The 18,977-nt window shown below is 39.2% G+C and overlaps 1 protein-coding gene across 2 annotated transcripts in view; it reads right to left on the bottom strand.

Annotated features, from left to right (window-relative positions):
• Positions 1 to 371: 371 nt before the first annotated feature.
• The window catches only part of LOC143854471 (uncharacterized), a 63,495-nt gene continuing 44,889 nt past the window's right edge, over positions 372 to 18,977 (bottom strand). For both annotated transcript variants that reach the window (XM_077364465.1, XM_077364466.1), the window contains exons 9-14: positions 18,539 to 18,649; positions 18,260 to 18,399; positions 18,114 to 18,153; positions 10,726 to 10,788; positions 10,438 to 10,634; positions 372 to 1,054 (exon numbers count right to left, since the gene is read on the bottom strand). In XM_077364465.1, coding sequence (XP_077220580.1) covers positions 562 to 1,054; positions 10,438 to 10,634; positions 10,726 to 10,788; positions 18,114 to 18,153; positions 18,260 to 18,399; positions 18,539 to 18,649 — 1,044 coding nt within the window. In that variant the 3' untranslated portion in view covers positions 372 to 561. The remainder of the gene's footprint in view (positions 1,055 to 10,437; positions 10,635 to 10,725; positions 10,789 to 18,113; positions 18,154 to 18,259; positions 18,400 to 18,538; positions 18,650 to 18,977) is intronic.

Below are 18,977 nucleotides of genomic sequence, written 5' to 3'. Positions count from 1 at the left end.
TAGACCTTACCTTCAAATCCAATTCCTCCCAATCGTCACTTGGCATGGATTCCAGCTTCTTATCTTTTCCAAGCAAAGCTTTATGTTGCCCATGTTCAGTTAACAAGTCATGGATTTTAATTTTCCACAACTCTTTTTCTTTTTCCCATCAAACTTCTCCACCTCAAACCTGGGACTAGCCAACTTCTCAAACTTTATCTCTCACAAACAATTTCACAAACACCTTGTGTGCAAAACCCGGTTGTTCTGATACCTCTTGTAGAGATCCAGGTAGAACTCACCTTTAAAAGCTAGCCGTCAAGGGAAGACACATTAACTACATACATTAACTAGTATTGATGTTGATCTACAAGTAAAATACTGACAATCTGGTGAGAAATATTAACTAAATACATTCAAAACTACAGATATCACTAACTTGAAGCATTATATGCTGTTTTACATGAGCAATTACAGTTTGTAGTATAGAAGAACAATCCAAGTCCCTGAACTGAGGCAAAACAAAATCTAATGCCAATAAATTACCTTCTCAGCAAGTGTTCAGGGGAGGAATGGCCAGAATTAATGTTCAGAGCGGACAAAAAGTTGTAATTTGTTCTCACTTATGCAACCAAGTAAACCAGAGTCACTGGAAGACACATATTTCATATCAAGGATTGGACTCTGTTGCGGTTTAAGATGCTGAACGACCCCTAAGGATGGCAATTCACGCACACACAATCCACGGGTTATTTCATCTCCAAATGCAAACAAGGTGTTGTTATCCTCTATGTTTATAATTGCCGATTTTGGCATTCGAACTTCACTGACATTGGATGGTGTAAACCGACAATTCTGATAAGAGTTTACACCCACTCTCTTGAGTAGAACATGAGAACCCAATATTGTCGGTCCAGAGATAGTGGGTGAAGCTGAAACTAAAGGCTGAGAAGCTTCAAAATCAACGGGAATCTGAACTCTGGGTCGGAAGGTAGCAACCATATCATCATTGGACCCACAACAAGCAAGTGAAATACATATGCCTTGATTCTCCATTTGAGGAATCAGAATTGGCCTACAATTAAGGTAAGTAGAAGAAATATTAGTAATGCCCATCACTCAGCAATGAATAATAGAATGCAAATTTTTTCCAACTTATTATTTTCGCAGGCGAAAATTACTTTGAATGATTTTGTGCCAAACAAAATCTGACTGAGTGCCCATCAATTACGAAGAAAACTACTGATTCACTCGAACAACAAGTAGTAACAATACTTTTAAGTTCCTATGGTTGCCAAAAGCAAATTCTAGACAGAATGTTTTCATTTTCATCAAATTGAATTTTTAAAATTTTTAAGAGAAGTTCTCAAATGCTTCATTAGGTAGCTGAAAATCAGCATGTTGTATCAGATAAAGCAGAAACAATGAACCAGTCTTCTTAATCAAAGTACACATTTTATTTTGGCAATAGCATCCCAAAAGAAGCACAAAAGACATTAGTTCAGTTTCTGCAGGCTTTGGTATTTTTTTTATGGACGGATGCCCATAGAAAGAAATACTTGTTACATGTTCTAGTACAGTGTAACTTATTGTATATGCCGGATTAGTCATTAATTCATGTCATTTAAGTTCATATTTATGTCATTGTGAAATAAGTCATTTAACTGAATAAAGTAGGATATGCCCAATGAAGGGGTTCACACAGTCATTCCATGATATTTCTTCTTGTTCTTCTTCTTATTCTTCAAGAAGTCAATGAGGGGTTCATACGCTTAATTGATGATTGGTGGATGAAGATCATTTACAATGTATTGATAAAAACAAAATTCTCTAAGTGTCAGGACTCAGGACTGTTTGAAGAGCTATTGTAAAGATTTAAAAACGTCACGTTTCTGAAATTTGAAAGGACGGATCTGGAAGTCTGATCTGGTCTCTTCATAGAAGAAATTTTTCAAATGGGGAATTCAATGTCACAAAATCTTTTTTATGGTGATTGCTCGGGATGGTCTCTTTGCTTCTGCTGCACATGCTCCGGCAACACGACCTCCGGAAGACGAGCTAGATTGTCATTTTCTTCGGGATCCAACCACCGTGGCGTAGATGAACAAGCTACACGAGGAACAAGTCCCCTATTAGTAAGGCCACGGAATTCGCCTTGCATGCGTAGTAAACTCCGCTCTTGCTCACTCTAGGGAAGGCGATGCACTCAGTAAACTCGTATCAAGTACTCGCCTTCTTAGCTTTGAACTTCTAGCCGCTTTTAAGAAGACCCTTTAAGCAGAAGGGCAGAGAATCTGCACTGACGGTATCGCGTATATGATCACTGAATGTGTCTCCTACCAATTGTCAGCATCAGTGCAAAAGACCTTGTTAATGTATAAAAGATAAATAACGCCTTTCTCCAACAGCTTAAGCTTTCAAAGAAGTTGGAAAGTTAACATGGTATCAGAGCCAAAAGGTCTCGAGTTCAAACCTCCCGGATAGAAAAAATGCACATGCGATGGTCGGCCCAAAGTGAGACCACATGTGCCACATGTTTGCCAAGTGAGCCACACGTGCGGGGGAGTGTTAAAGTATAAAAGATAAATACTACCTTTCTCCAACAGCTTAAGCTTTTGGAGAAGTTGGTAAGTTAACAGACCTAATGAAGAAGGAGGTCAATCAAAAAAGAGATTTTACTCAATCAAAGGTCCAACTGATCGCCGCTCTTTTTGGACTTCTTCCCCACATTGGAAGTACAGGCCTTGTTCTTCCCATCAGTATACTTCTTCAGGTGTTCTCTTCGAATTCGGATGATCAGCCACACTGGGACTGAGACACGGCCCAGACTCCCACGGGGGGCAGCAGTGGGGAATCTTGGACAGTGGGCGAAATCCCGATCCCGGTTGCACGAGCATATTTGGCTCCTCCCGGGTAAGAGGTGCTGCTTAAGTGAGTTAAGATCATTGGGCCAAGCAGGCTCTCCATTCACCATCTCCCTTCTTATAGATTCTTGGCGTACTAGAGATGAGGATTTATTCATATAGTCAGTTCCACGACTCATACAAACCTGGAATTCATTTCGAAGTAACATTCTCCAAAAAAGGTACTGTCAATAATCCCGTTGGCACTGAAACCATTTAAAGAATACCCAAGAACTTATTGGGTACTGTACAGAGGATTTGAAAGACAACTCGTCGATCTTCGTCTTTATAGAAGTCCCTGTCCTCCTTGTCTGCTAAACACAGGAGCTTACTGTAGCCATTGCTTGCTTCGATTTGCAAGATAGCTGCTTGCTGTTAAAGAACAGAGGCACCGTCAAAGTACATTTCCCATGGGGCTAGGGCTAACATATGCCAACCCAGGGCGAAGGGAAGCAGGCCACCAAGCAACGATTAAGCGCTAGAATGGATCTCAGTAGGTTACCGGTCAACCAGCCCCGCACCTACTCGGAGAACATGACTGTCAGATTGGATGGTCAAACTATCTTGAATGATTATAATCTGCGAAGATGCTTATTGTTTTTTTTGGAGGGGGGGGTGGGGGGATCCAAATTAGGTATAGAAATGGATAGATATAAGAAACGAAGGAAGATAATCCGAACTATGAGAGATGAGAATATGAGAATCTTACAGTGATGTCATAGTTGTTACAAAAGAAGTTTAAGGGTGTAACAACGGAAGGAGGAAAAGAAGAGAAGAAAGAAGAGAAGACAATGGAAATGTTGGCATAGGATGCAAATGGTCAGAAGGGCCCAACGCCGTAGTGAGGAGATCAGTCAGCTGTTGGCAAGATGGAACGAATGGACTACAGATGATGTTGGCCCAAACCTTCTCTCACATGAAATGAATGCTGAGCTCAATGTGATTCGTAAAATCATGAAACACAGAATCAGAAGCAATATGGTTGGAAAAATGGATGTCACAATTGACAGAACTAGGAGAAATATAAGGAAAACCAAAGTCTGACAGGAGAGAGTGTAACTACATAATCTCACAGATGCCATGGGCCATGGCTGGTTACTCTGCTTCGACACTTGAATTTAAGACAGCTACTTGTTTTTACTCCTCCAGGTGACTATGATTTGTCCCACGTACGATAAATGGCAGCCTCGACCAAATCATCATCACAATTACTAGAGATAGCAAGGTGGCAATTCAAGGAGTATCGGAGTGCCCTTCCAGAAGAGGGCTCTAGATAGTAAAGGATAGGATGAATAGTAGCCAAATACGGAGCACAAGAAGCATGAAGAAACTGGCTACCAACACTTGCAACAAAGTTGGGATCTCGTTTGTGAAATTTCAGGTTTGTAGGATTTGGAAGAGCAAGATCTCATATCTGCAAGGTTTCAAGGTTGTAAGATTTGGAAGAGCAATATTTCATGTTTGCAAGATTTGGTGGAGAAAGATTTTAGGTTTCCAAGAACACATTCAGGTTAGCAAGATTTGGAAGAGCAATATTTTGAAAATAAGATTTCAGGTTTGTAAGATTGGGAATGACAATATTTCAGGTTTGTAAGCTTTAGGAGAGCAAGATCACATGCAGGTTTGCAAGATTTGGAAAAGAAAGATTTCAGGTTTGCAAGAACACATTCAAGTTTGTATGATTTGGAAGAACAAGATTTCAGGCTTGTGAGATTGGGAAGAGAAAGATTTCAGGTTTGCAAGATTTCATATTTGCAAGGTTTGAAAGAGTAAGATTTGGAAGACAAGATTTCATGCTTGTAAGATTTGGAAGAGCAAAATTTCAGGTTTGTAAGATTGGGAAGAGCAAGATTTAGAAGACAAGATTTCAAGTTTGTAGGATTTGGAGAAGCAAGATTTCAGGTTTGTAAGATTGAGAAGCGCAAGATTACAGGTATTAAGATTTGGAAGAGCAAGATTTCAGGTTTGTAAGACTTGGAGGGGCAAGATTTCAGGTTTGCACGACTTGGAAGAAAAGATTTCAGGTTTGCAAGATCACATTCAGGTTTGCAATATTTGGAAGACAAGATTTCAGGTTTGTAAGATTGGGAAGAGCATGATTTCATGTTTGGAAGAACAAATTTAGATTCTTCGGAGAGAGAAGGGTTTGCCCTGGGGCTTGTTTTGTGACCATGGAAAAGCCGCATATTATCATCAAGGATCCAGAGTCACTAATTCACAAAACTGATTTATTTATACAAAAAGTGGAGATTGGATTAAAGAATCCATAGAAAACCGTGTCTAGGGAGTCGGCAATCTACCTCGATGAGGAAGATGTTCGAAAGGCATCTGAGCCTTTCAGGTTTATCTTTATTGCGAAATGTTCTTAGGGTAGGCTCTCAATTCATAAGATCAAGAAGAAAATAATGGAGGTTTCTCATTTTCAGAAAGATTTCATGGTTAGTGTGATTGATTATAGACATATGTTAATTAGTTTCAGTAAAGAATGAGGTTTTTTAATTTTATGGTTAAAGAAACATCTGTATGTTAAGGATTTCTTGTTTCGTTTTATGATATGGAATCCTTTGATCAAGTTCAGTCATGAAAATCCCATTGTTCTGGTGTGGGTTAGCCTTCCATCTATTCCCCTGATCTTGTACAACGAGGAATTATTGAGAGCAGTAGGAAGGCTCATAGGAAATGTTCTTAAGATTGCCTTCCCCACTCTCAATGGATGTAGTATGGACGTTGATAGTGTCTGTGTTGAGGCAGATTTGCTCAAGGATCTTTCGAAAGAGTATTTCTGGGTATATCCAAAGGGGTGGGTGTTTGGCAGCCAATCATATAGGAAAAACTACCCTTTTACTGTATTCAGTGTTTCAAGATTGGTCATAGTAGAGACAATGGCGAAATGAAAAGGGAAAAGGACATGAAAGGAAATCAGGAGAGTATGCAGTCCAAATCTGCATGAATTTCTAAAGGAAAGGAGTCTACGATGGTGATGGAATCTGGATTACCTTATGTGGAACATTTATTATTGTGAAAGGCAGAATTCTCACTTGTAGTATGAATTTGGACTAGATAACCAGTGGTTTCTGTGAGATTCTCAGTTTCACTAACGCTTAGTGACTTTGCCCAGAAATCGGAGAGAAGAATGACGCTTCATACGAAAGCTATAATGGTCGTAACTCAGAGAAAGACGGAATGAGGAGTCGAGTGGTTACCGAGGTTACAAACATTTTGGATTCCTCCCCAAGTCCACTGAGAATAAGCAGCACTTTATCAGGATCATAAAGGGGCTTTTGTATAGCAGCCAGTTGATCGTAGAGAGCCTTGAATCGATTGAGGTAGTCAGAAACTGATGACAGCCATTCCCATTAGCCCGAACCTCTAGCAACTACTTTAGCCTTCCGGTTCTTCAAATCGAGTAGGTTGGGTGAGGTTTCCTTATTAAGAGATTTCACCTATTGGTAGTGTTAACGCCTTACAGCGTGTCAATGCCTTATTAGGTCAAGAGGCATCACTCCCTCCCCTCAATAAATTTATCCATTTAAATTGATGAAGGGGCGTGGCGCTTTGTGGAGCGAATCAAAGCTTTCATCACCAGGCCATTATAGTAGTTCAACGGTTCTGGATGCGGGATTATCTTTATGATCAATCAATGGGACCTGGCCGGAAAGTCTTCTTGCCTCTATCATTAGCTCGGGGAGTCCTTGTTTCTGGTGTTTCTGTCACCTTTCCTTCGAAGACTTGCTGACGATCATCTTTCCTAGGGTATTTATGTGATTCTTATGGGTCATGTCATTGGGGCATTCACCCTTTTCCCTTTTCACATTACTAATAGGGGGCTATGGGAGTCGAACCCAACTAGTCCCATATCTCTTAAAGCCCTCCACGAATCGATGACGACAGGCCACAACCCTACTTGGACAGGGGGTGTTAGTAAAAGCAGTTGGGCTTTTAGGGGCCAGTTCGGAGAGAACGAGAACTTCGAATACCAACCTTCACCAATAATGGATCGAACAATCGGATAGGAGTTCTTAATAATATCAAAGGGAATTGAGGTTGAATTTCAAATTGGAGCATCACTTGCTTCGCTCGAATTAAAGACTAGTGTCGCAACGGAACCCTTTTATCGAGATGAAGCTCTCGCGCCTCAAAGACTTGAGCTATCGTTCCTCGAAGACCAGCGGCTATCGCTCCTCAAAGACCAGCGCTATCGCATTCACACTAACAGTGCACCGCAATATGGTAACTGTTCTTATTTTGTTCATTCTATCGGTATGCTCCCAGGTACCTGTAATTGTGATCCGTTTGCTAGAACCAAGGGGTCTTTCTGCAGAAACCTCCATGATTTGTTGTTGAAAATGTAGATGTCGAATGCGAAGAGAGCTCCTGCGATGGATCAGATGGATCAGAGGAGTGAGACTTGGGGGACTGACTCTTCTTCGTGAGAGGGGTGTGAGAAGGGCTAATAGGGGGCTTCAATTTTGAGATCTTTAGATTCGTAGAACTTCTTTGAGATATGTAGATTCGTAAGATCTCAGCAGAGTGATGACGAAGGCAACAAGATGAGTTAGTTAGCTCTGATTCCCTGCTTGATGAGATTATCAACCGTTTTCAACTGTCAAGCCACCCAAGGTTTGAAGGCGTGCTTAGGGATGCAACATTTGGTCCAGACAAATTGAGTCCAAACAAGAGTTGAATGGTGATGTCTAACAAGTGACTGATGACTGACAGCGCTACGAAGAGCAAGTGGTTCCTCAACATTTCTAATAATATGCCCCCAGAAAAAACGACGGCCGAGCGCGTAAAGCAACAAGTTCTTGTGAGCAGGAGTTTGAAAAAAAAATTGAACTTCATACAGAGCATCTCGAAGGAACCGTCTGCTTGAACCCTTTTGCTACTAATCTGGCCTTACACTTGTCCAATGATCCATCAGCTTGTATTTTCTCCAAAAGGTTCGCATCTTGGTGGTACGTCTACCTGAATCCGGGCCAGGAAAAAGGTGACCTTTTTTTTCTCTTGTATATGATACTTTCCTAATTTCATCTTAATGCGGTGTGGATTGATGGAAACAGTTATTGGACTAACCCCGCTTCTGTATCTGAAAGAGTAGTTCGAAATTTGATAAGGGACGGATAAGCTTGAGTTGATGGAGCTCCCCTCCGAGACACACTGGGACACATCTCAATTTATATTCTTCTGTTGATTGGCCACCTCGCCCATCTACGCCCTTCAGTTTCTCAGGAAGATTCAATTCATCTGATTTTGATGGAGCGTGTCAAGCTCATTCTTCATTGCTTGTTGCCAGCAAGCAGATAGAAGAGATATTGAAAAATATAGATATGCTTTAAAGATCACATTAGGAAGGAAGTTACATTTGAATGTGTTTAATACAGAAAAGTGGTTTGACATTCTCGAACCTATCCATTAAGTCAAGGGAAGAGATATTGAGTTGCGGCTCCTTGCCCCTGCATGAGTGGTACCGGGGAATTCTACCATACTCTGTGCAGCTCTGCAGAGCCTACCCAAAGGTTCAGGCCGGATTGTAGGGAAGTGGGTAGGTCCGTTCGCTTACACTCACTGCTCCGCTCATCCATTCAATCCTTTCTTTTCGACATAACATTCCCTTATTCCCGCCAGTAAACTACCCCACTCCTTGCTTGGATAAATGCAACAACCATTCCATTCTGTTCTATTTCCCAAGCTTACTTATCGACCTTTATGCCCACCCCTTCGCCCTCATAGGCATATAAATCCATGCCATTGTTTTTGTGGGCCTGAACACATTTTTTGGATTTTTTTTTCTTTTTTTTGTTTAACTTAAACGTTGAAGTTAAGTCAAGGGGAGTCATATAAGACCTATTTCATATTCTAAAATAACCCACTTGATGGTTTTAGAGAGTTTTGAGGTTTTAGTGAGTTTGTTTCCCAGTACTTCATAAAAACGTGGAAACAATATGATTTGCAACTTACGAAGATGCTGGGGGGAACTGCTCTCGAACCCCTGCTTAGGGTGGCTGACAGCCATCAAAGACATGCGGACCTTCAGGCCCATATTATAATTGTAGGGGTGCCATAAGAGTATAAAAGGGATGGAATTCGAGGCATAAATAAAAAATTTATGTCTTTTCTATATTTTGTAGTAATTTTCTATTTATATTTACTTCTCATTAAAATTTCAAAAAAAAACCGTAAAGGGAAAAACTGCCTCGCCTTAAGCCTCCACCTATGAAAACATTGCTGACAATATATTATATAAAGTAATATTATATGATATTATAATGTTTTAAAATTAAAAAACATGATATTATAATGTATTATTTATGGCAAAATGATACTCGAACTCCCTCTTTGTGATAATTGTACTCATTTTAGTTAACTTTTTTTCTAATTAGTAGCCTGTTAAAGTATAAAAAGAATAAATAACGCCTGCTCCAACAGCTTAAGCTTTTGGAGTAACTGTTTGTTTCACATGGTATCAGAGCAAAGGTCCTGAGTTCAAACCTCCTTGATAGCAAAAAGCCACATGCAATGGCCAAAACCCAAACGAGGGGCCACATGTGCCACGTGTATGCCAACCCTAGAAAGAGGGGCCACACGTGAGGGGGAGGTTTAAAGTATAAAAAGAATAAATAACGCCTTCTCCAACAGCTTAAGCTTTTGGAGTAACTAGTTGTTTCACAGAGCAAATAGATTTTTGGGAATTGTAATATCCTTTACCATCTAATTTGAAAAGTACAAAAGAAAGAGAGAAGTGCAATTATTATATCAAGAGAATTAGAATGCAGATATCATTTCCCTATACTATATTATATTACATATATAGGTGGACATGGATGTTCTCATTACACTACTAAGGAGTAATTGTTTTGAATGATGGCCCAAACACCCATTGCTCAAGCCTCTAGCTACAAAAAAGATGTTATAGCCAGGTAAAGATACCCAGTAAGAAACCATAGGGAAGTCCTAGGCTGACACTATTTCTAGCCATGCCTTTAAAAATGTGAAGTGTTTTTGCAATGAACTATGTAAAAATCTATAGGGGGGAAAGTTTCTAGAAGAGGATGAATGAAATTTTGTTGATTATTTAAAGGAATTTGCTAGCGTCCAACGCAAAAAGCATTTTGCAGATGGTCTGTTGCGTGTGAGAGCAGCCACCTCATGAATGACGACAAAATCTGCTAAAAAGTGAGCCTGTGTGGCTGTTCTCACATGCAACAGACCATCCGTGAAATGCCTTTTGCGATGGACGCTAGCAAATCCCTTATTTAAATAGAAAAAACGGGTCAATGATGGAACATTCAAAACTAATCTAATGCAGTGAAAGTGAGACAATGAAAGATAAGGAATGATACATAAAAAGTTGTGAACCACTATTAAACAAACAATGTATGTCAAGTAAGAGAAAATTCTTTTAATAGCACCATTGAGAACAAAAGAGAACAAAATAATGAAAAATATTAGACTGCCTGAAACCTGAATGTCTTGGCAATTTTCCTGCTTTAATTAAACAATAATAACTAAAAATACAAGCAAAACAATGCTAGACATGTATATAATTTAGACCAACCTTTCTCCAACACCAATATTCCATTGACATGGACCAATGGATGAAGCGCTTAAGATTGTTCTAACACCATAAGGTAGACTGTGAACTCCGTTATCCACAAGAGAGTGGATGGTATGAACTGGGTGGCTAGTCAAACCATTTAGGGATTCCATGGGCTGTGCAGTTTGACGCAAGTCAAACACCATAAGCATGCCATTCTGCACAAAGGAATAGAAAACTAATGGAAATTATGGTACACGGCATATTAATAATCTTATAATAGAAAAATAATGGAAATTATGGTTTGACCTGTAATCCAGCATAAACATGATGCAGACTGTTGACATCCCATGAACATGACCAAGCGGGACCCTGGAAGCGTATGATGTTAATTAACAAGATTATTGAGTCAAGGAATTATGATTGAACATCTTGTCAAGAGAATATACAGTTATCATTCTTCAAGATGTTAAACACTATTATAATTTCTTAGCAAAAAATAGAAGGAAAAGAGTCTATTATTAAATGTTCCATATAATCTTCTATAAATATAAGGTTTAAGTAGGGAAAAAGGCAAGAAATGAAATAGAAACTATATACACATGTGTACTAATTGGGAGACCAATATGCACTAGAGAGAGAGTATCAAGTCACAATCTTGCACTAAAGAGAATCAGCCAGTTTATAGTTGTGTTCCTCAAGGTTTCAACACTAAAAAAATGAAAATGAATCTAGGACTGGTCATATTAGAAAACAAAATATAAGAAAATAGAAATCCAAAATAACATAAGAAATGATAAAAAAAGAAAAGAAAATGAAGTGGAGATAAGAAGTAAAGTTTATCAAAAAGACTTCATTTTATCAAATAATTCTTTGCCTTCTGAAACACAATGATTTGAAGATACAAAAGGCTGTTTTTTTTTTTCTTTTCTAATTTTTTTGCAGAATAAAATAGTTATTATTCCTGTACAATTATAACCAAAATCCACCAAAAGATATTGTTGTTCATGTGTAAAATAAGAACATCCATATCCAGTAATTCTCGGAGAGAGATCTTTCCTATTTTCATCCAAACGGTAATAGTCTTAATGAAGCCTCACTGAATAACCAACCTATGAAACCCAAGGTTTTAAATTTCGGTTTCGGCATGAATTTCGGTCCTATCCGAAACCAAAATTTCCACTGAAATCCAGAAATTTCGGGCGAAATTTGGTAGAAAGTCGAAATATGTCGCTTTTTTGGGCCAAAATTTCGGTAATTTCAACTGAAATTTTGTAAGCAAATAAAAAAATATATTTTAGCTAATATAAGGTTATGGTTCAGTTATGGCCCATTTACCATTAGGGTATGAGTTAATTACAGGATTTCTATTTTTAAGAGATTTTTTAGGGAAAGTGGGCCCACTTGTTTGTAATAGATATCCCAAATTAAATAGAATTTAGATTTGACTAGGATATTAGTCTTTAAATAAAGGTAGATAGCTTACTTCTTCTTTTTACCAATCACAATAGAAATAAAATAGAAAGAGATAAGTCCTAATTGGGAAAGAAAAGAGAGAGGAAAGCTTTTATAAGTGATTCACATTTTCTCTCCTAGGAGAAAACATGCGCACAACTAAGCAGAGGAAAAAACAAGAGATGGAGAGAGACAAAGAAAGAAAGAAAGAAAGAAAAGGAAGAACGGAAGAAAACGAGGAAGGAAGAAAGGAAAAGAGAAGAAGGAGAATCTGTGGGTTTCGTCGTGATTCAAGTATTTGGAATTTTAAGTTTTTCGTTTAAAGAAATTTAAGTAGAATTTTTGGATTTTAATCAAATCATATGAACAAGTGTTTGGATCTAGGGTTTCAAATATAAAAGTTTAAACTTAATATTTTGCTTAGATTAGGAACCTTTCAAATCCAAAATTTCTTTTGAATATTGTTCAAGAAGAAATGAGAGAGCAAAAAGTGAGTTAGGGAGAACTCCCCCACTTATGTATTTATATTAAAGCAAATAATGTACATAGACAATTATACCTCTAGTAGAACTATCTATTCTTACACTCCCTCTCAAGCTGGAATGTATATATCATACTGTTGCAGATAGTAGGCCAAATAAGTGGCATATATGCCCATTAGTATTTATTTACATATTTTTAGTTTTCCATGTGTAGACACCCAATTTTGTCAAGGCGGTACTAATGATAGGTGTTGCGAGGAAGAACCTTATGAAGAGTCCCAGAGCACCTGTTAGGTTTCTCTCAAATCTCTCTTTAGGATCTTTTCAGAAGAAAGTGATTCCGAAAGCCATTTTTAAAACCAGAAAGCGTGTTTTAACAAAGCACCCGCCTTTTTCGACAAACCAAAAGCCTGTTTTACACGTCACTCGCCTTTTACGGCATAAACCGGTACGCAAGGTTTTAAATCTCGGTTTACCGAAACCGAAACATTTTGGTTTCAGTACGAAATTTCGGACGAAATCTTGTAAAAATTTCACCGAAATTTCGGAAATTTCTGATACGTTTCACCGAAATTTCACCGAAACGAAATGTTTCGGCCAAAATTTCTGAAACGTTTCGGCGAAGTTTGGTACTTTTTCGACTCATTGTGAATTTCGTTTCGTTTTCCACCGAAACCGAAATATTTCGGCCAAAACGAAATATTTCGGCACGTTTCGGCCGAAATTTAAAACCATGCCGGTAAGCCCGTTCGCACACGGCATTTCTATCAGTAAGTTAACTTTGGTACGGAAACTTCAGTTTTCACTCAAAGGACACTTTGTTTCCCCGAAAGCGTACGATATTAGGTTCATTGGAAAGCCCCCAGAACGAGGAATCCAACAGATCTGACCACGTGTGAATCGGAATTCAATCGGAAGAGTTACAAACATTCGAAACTAACTGATAAAAGACAAAAAATAGCATTTTTCGAGAACCGTAAAAGACGAAACATCGCGCCAAACAGGGATGATGTCATCTAGATGACATCACCAATTTCGTTGGATTTCGCCCAAGGCGAGATTAGTTTGAATGACAAAATATTACTCCTCTCTCTCTCTCTCCTCTCTCTTCGTGTATACACACCCCTTCGGTGTATTTCTAGCCCCGAACCCCTGCAGAAATCCAAAAAACCCTAGTCTATTTCATTTCTAAAAGACAGAAAGTAGAGAAACTCTAGGTAGCTCACACTGAGAGTCGGCGTTCTACCGAAATTCCGAAGGTTCGGAGCGGCTCCTTTTTTACGCCGTTGTTTTGCCAGATTTCGCAGAACTACGAGCTACTTTTTAATAGGAGCGTCGTTGTTCTGCGAAATTTCAACAAAGTCGAAGTCCTTTCGGCCACATAGCGTCGTTACGCTACTGAAATCTCAACGATTTCGGAGACCTCGACTCCCAAACAGTATCGTTACGCCGCCGAAATTTTGGAAACTTCTGAACGCCTCCTTCCAAACAAGCGCAGTTACGCTGCCCAAATCTCTGCTGGTGAAATTACATTTATTTAAACCACTTTAATGTAATTTCCTTTACAAAGTAAGGTAAGAGGTGGTGACATAAGATCTCCGGCTCCTACGGCCCTCAAATCTAATGATATAAACCCCTCTACCTTTCTTTTACTTTTCGCAATTTCCTTTGCTTTCTGCAATTTCCTTTACAAAGTAAGGTATGAGGTGGTGACATAAGATCTCCGGCTTGTACAGCCCTCAGATCTAATGATATAAACCCCTCTGCCTTTCTTTTACTTTCTGCACTGTCTTTTTCCGTTTATGTTAAGTTAACCTGATCTGAGTAGTTGCGAGTTCTTTCGAGAGCCGTACACAACTTACGTTGCGAGTTCTTTTGAGAGCCGTATACAACTTACAACGTTGATTAGGATAACTATCGCTAATTTTCGGGCTTTTTGTAAATTCATCTTTATTTACATCCTGGAATTAAGCATAACCTAAATAAAGGATAAAAAAATAAGCTATCATGTTTCAAATTCTTCGAAAAATGCCAATCTAAGTTAAGAGACCAGATTCGTCCGGGCAAAAGGGGTACCTAACACCTTCCCCGATTGTAACCATAACCCTTACCCAGATATCTGTAAGGACCATGCCTTAAGCAAACAGAGCAAAATATAAGGTTCAAAAGCCCAGAGCAAAAGAACCCCTTCGGTTACTGCTCTTCCAACGAAATTCGAGTATCACTACTCATTTTATTGGAAGAACAGACTAACCTAGGTAGCGACTCTGAGTTTCTCTATCTTGCGAAGTTAGGACCAGTATCCCAAGTCCAAAAGTAGCGCAGATCAAATAAACACTCCCTTGAGAACCCAATGTGGTGATCCCCTGCCGCTCTACGCGCACGGGAAAAAACCGGCTCCCACACCATGTTATTTAGTTTCTAGGATTTTATTTTTCATGTTATTTTTAGGGCTTTTATTTCCATGGACAAATTTGTCTCTTGGTTTGGACAAATTAGACCTTGGGCTGAGAAGTGCGCTCCTTGGGTACTTTTGAAGCCATAAGGGGTGTATAGGTGCTACAACCTTCGCTTGCAGAAGGTTTATATTTTTACTAATGTCAGTTTCTTTGCGACATCTTTCTTTTCTAATCCTACAATTGATCACCTCTTGGACCTTACGATCCGTCTTCCTCTTTCATCTCCGCCTTTGGCTCCAACCACTTCTCATGTGCAAGTGTACAGGTCGTGCCACTCGCAGGATCATGCGGCCATCTTGTGTTAGGAGCCCTCCATCCGACCTTCTCGATTGCACGTTTGACAGACCGCTATTGGCTCCCCAGGTATCTGATCTTCCATCTACTAGTGTTGCTTCACCTATTGCCTCTCGTACTCGTTCTCACACTATTGCTCATCTGATCACTTATTTGGTTTCCTACGACGGGTTTCTCCTACCATTCAAAAAAAAAAACAATCAGATTTCTCCTGTTTATAGTACCTTTCTATCTGCTTTATCTTTCATTACTTTGCCTCATTCTGTTGCAAATGCCTTAGCCCACCCAAGATGGCATGTTGCCATGGATGCTGAGATGATTGCTCTTCACTCGAATGGTACTTGGCAGTTGGTTCATGTGCCTCTATGTGCTCAACCTGTCGGATGTCGTTGGGTATTCTCGGTTAAATATCTTCCACATGGATCATTTGAACTTTGGCAAGCCTCTATACCAGTCGGATGTGAAAAATGAGTTTCTTCATGGTGACATCTACATGGAGCAACCTCTTGGGTATGTTGCTTAGGGGGAAATGAGCCTCTCTATATGTCGTCTATGTAAGGCATTGTATTGACTTAAACAGTCTTCTAGAGCATGGTCATTGGTTTGGAAGGTTTAGTGAAGCAATTATACGTTTTGGTATGAGGCAGTGTGCAGTTGACCATTCGGTTTTCAGTATGCAGTCTGATGGTGGATACATCTTCCTGGCCGTATATGTAGATGATATTGTTCTCATAGGGAGCCACGGGGAAGGCCTACAAAAGTTAAAAGACTTCCTTCAGAAAGAATTTAGTAACAATGACCTGGGTCGCCTCAGATACTTCCTTGGGGTTGTGGTTGCATATTTTCATAGCGGCCTATTACTATGTCAGAGAAAGTGTCTTGGATATATGGGAGGTGACAGGATCTTTAGGGGTGAGACCAGCTGAGGTCCCCATGGATCCTAATGTCCGGCTGCTTCCTGATCAAGAAAATTTATTAGAAGACTCGGGCAGATACAGGAGATCTGTTGGCAAGTTGATCTATTTGACCGTGACTCAACCATATATCTCATATGCAGTTGGTGTAGTGAGTCAGTTCATGAGCTCGCCACCTACCTCTCATTGGGCAGCAGTTTTTAAGATAGTGAGATACCTGAATAAGGCTCTTGGAAAAGGCTTGTTCCTTAGAAGGAACAATCATATGAACTTAGAGGGGTACACTGATGTAGACTCGGCCGGTTCTCCAGCAGACAGCCGATTCTCCAGCAAACAGGAGATCAACTACAGGTTATTGTACCTTCATTGGAGGAAACTTAGTCTCTTGGAAAAGCAAAAAGCAGGATGGCTAGATCCAGTGCTAAAGCAGAGTAAAGAGCTATGGCTCATACATGTGGGGAATTGACGTGGTTGAGGTCATTTTTGTCTGAGATTGGCTTGCCTTCTTCATCTCCAGCATTGTTATATTGCGATAAATAAGTCAGCCGTCCATATTGACTCAAATCCAGTCTTTCATGAGAGGACGAAGGACATTAAGGTGGATTGCCACTTCATTTGTCAAAAGATTCATAAAGGGAAAATACATATTGTGTTCACTAGATTAGGAGTCCAAGTGACTGGTGTATTTACCAAACCACTATGCGGAGCTAGGTTGAATGATATGTGTCCCAAGTTGGGTTGTATGATATATACACTCCAGCTTGAGGGGGGGTGTTAGAAGGTGTGGTAATTTACATACCCGGTTAGGGGTATTTTTGATATTTTAACATGTAACCCTAGTCACTCATATATAATATACTATATGAGAGGGAGAGCTATTCTTTTCTCTCCTCTTTTCGTCCTCTCTTCTCCTTCTCTTCTCCATCTCTCCAATGGAACCTCGGATATGGCGAACAATAGTGTTTATGGAGTCGCCTTCTACCCATGATACAGAATTAATGCCTACCCACTATCTCTCTGACATAAAAGAAGGCTTAAAATAGCTAGAAAGAATACGAGGCATACCTTGTGTTCGTATGAACCCCCACAGACAATATTACCAGAAAATCCTACGTTGCGAGCAGCACTGAGACATTTTTTTTGTTAGTTTTCATGTTAGTATGAAAGGAAACGGGGGATAGAGAAAAGAAGAAAAATGTAGAACATTGAACCCTGGATGCATGCTCTGATGCCATGTTAGGATCTAGGGTTCAATAATAAAGAAGAAAAGATGGAGAGAGAGAGAGAGAGAGAGAGAGAGAGAGAGATGGGAATCATAAAAAAAGTGAAGTCAAAATTTCTGCCCATGTGTGCGCGCTTTACAATACAAACGGATATGGTCAAAACAACACTGCATAAAATAATGTATTTCAATACCTTGCAGAACTCAGGTTGTCTAGGAAGAGCCCCAAGATGGCTGACTCAACCTCAATTACGATGGTATGAGTATAGTATTGGGTGATCCTTCTGCCACCATCAGAGTGGTCAGAATCGTCAGATAGAAGAGAGCCATCTCAAACCTTAATGGAAGGGTAATCTTTGCCAATGCAGGTTCTTATTGTGAAGATCAAGCAATTGATTCTGAAATGAAAGCAACTTGGCTTGGGTTTAGTCCTTGTAATAATGAAGTTATAACTTATACGGGGTGAGATACTAGAGTTGTAATTAATTCTTTTCCCTTTTTTCCACTCTTTATTGTTTTGGTTTTGGGTCTCTGTGCGGCTCTGTTAGCCTTTGTTTGTTGATTTAAGGAATTATTTGTTCCAAAACAAAAAAAAAAAAAGGAACGAAATCTGTCAATTCAAGTATATCTTAGCATTAACCTAAAGCATTTCATATTGATCATCAAAAACCAACTAGAAAATATAATTATTAACATAAATGATGGATTATGAAGGTTTAGCACCCTCATGAGGACATCATTTCACATGAAACATAATGAAAGTTTATTTAAATAAAGTACGATGAGAAGGCATGTGAAGCAAAAGACTAAATCTGAACTTCCTTTAGCAGCAAATATGAATTCCATAGAAAATGTAAAATAATTTTTTTACCGGCAGGTCATATGTGAGGACAATATTGTTGTTTTCCATGCTGACAACAATGTAACAGACACAATCAAACACATACAGTAAGAAAGAGTAACAATAATACTAATCATATTGGGAAAGAACTACTTTCAATAACAAGAGTAGCACACCTTAAAATTGACAATTTTTTCCCCACCGAAGCAAGAAGTGCAAGTCTTCCAGGATTATGGGAAATGCATAGGTCACGAACAGCCCTGTAACTAGATGGAAGGGATATAGTCTCACTTTCATATGGAAATAACAAGCTAATCTGCAAGAACCGGTTAACAATAAGTAAACTTGAGAGTGGGAGATTTCAACATTAAAAAAATAGAGAATGGGAAATTAATCTCAATTAAACTAATCAATGCAAGGAAATTATATCGACGTGTATGACCAAATAACTATACTTTGGTGAGCACATGTACTCCATCCATTCCTGATGGTCTCCGGGACACAATCATAATTTGATTGGAAGCATCCATATCAAAAACCCGAGCACCGTCTACCCCAAACTCTTCCTGTGAACAAGAAAACGATTGGGTGAGGGCAATGAGTAATAACCAGTATGAGTAAACTCATGGCGAAAAAAAGCAAACAATTCAAAATACAAACCAGAACATAAGAAAGCATAGTGCGAACATAGTAGAAACCAAGGTTTAAATTTCGGTTTCAGAATGCGTTTCGGTCCTCACCGAAACCGGAATTTCGATATTTAGGACGAAATCAGACGAAACCAATAAATCAGTATTTTATCTCGTCCTAAAATTTCGGTAATTTCAGCTGAAATTTCGGGAGAATATTAAAAAATGTTAAAATTCCAGATTTTTGGGACTTTCCTCAAATTTC

The sequence above is a fragment of the Tasmannia lanceolata genome, unplaced genomic scaffold (genome assembly GCF_043159265.1).
Source record: "Tasmannia lanceolata isolate RefF3 unplaced genomic scaffold, GAP_Taslan_0.1 ptg000020l, whole genome shotgun sequence".
In the NCBI taxonomy this organism is placed as follows: domain Eukaryota; kingdom Viridiplantae; phylum Streptophyta; class Magnoliopsida; order Canellales; family Winteraceae; genus Tasmannia; species Tasmannia lanceolata.
Note: the sequence above shows the minus strand (reverse complement) of the source record. Positions and strands in the feature narration are given on the sequence as shown.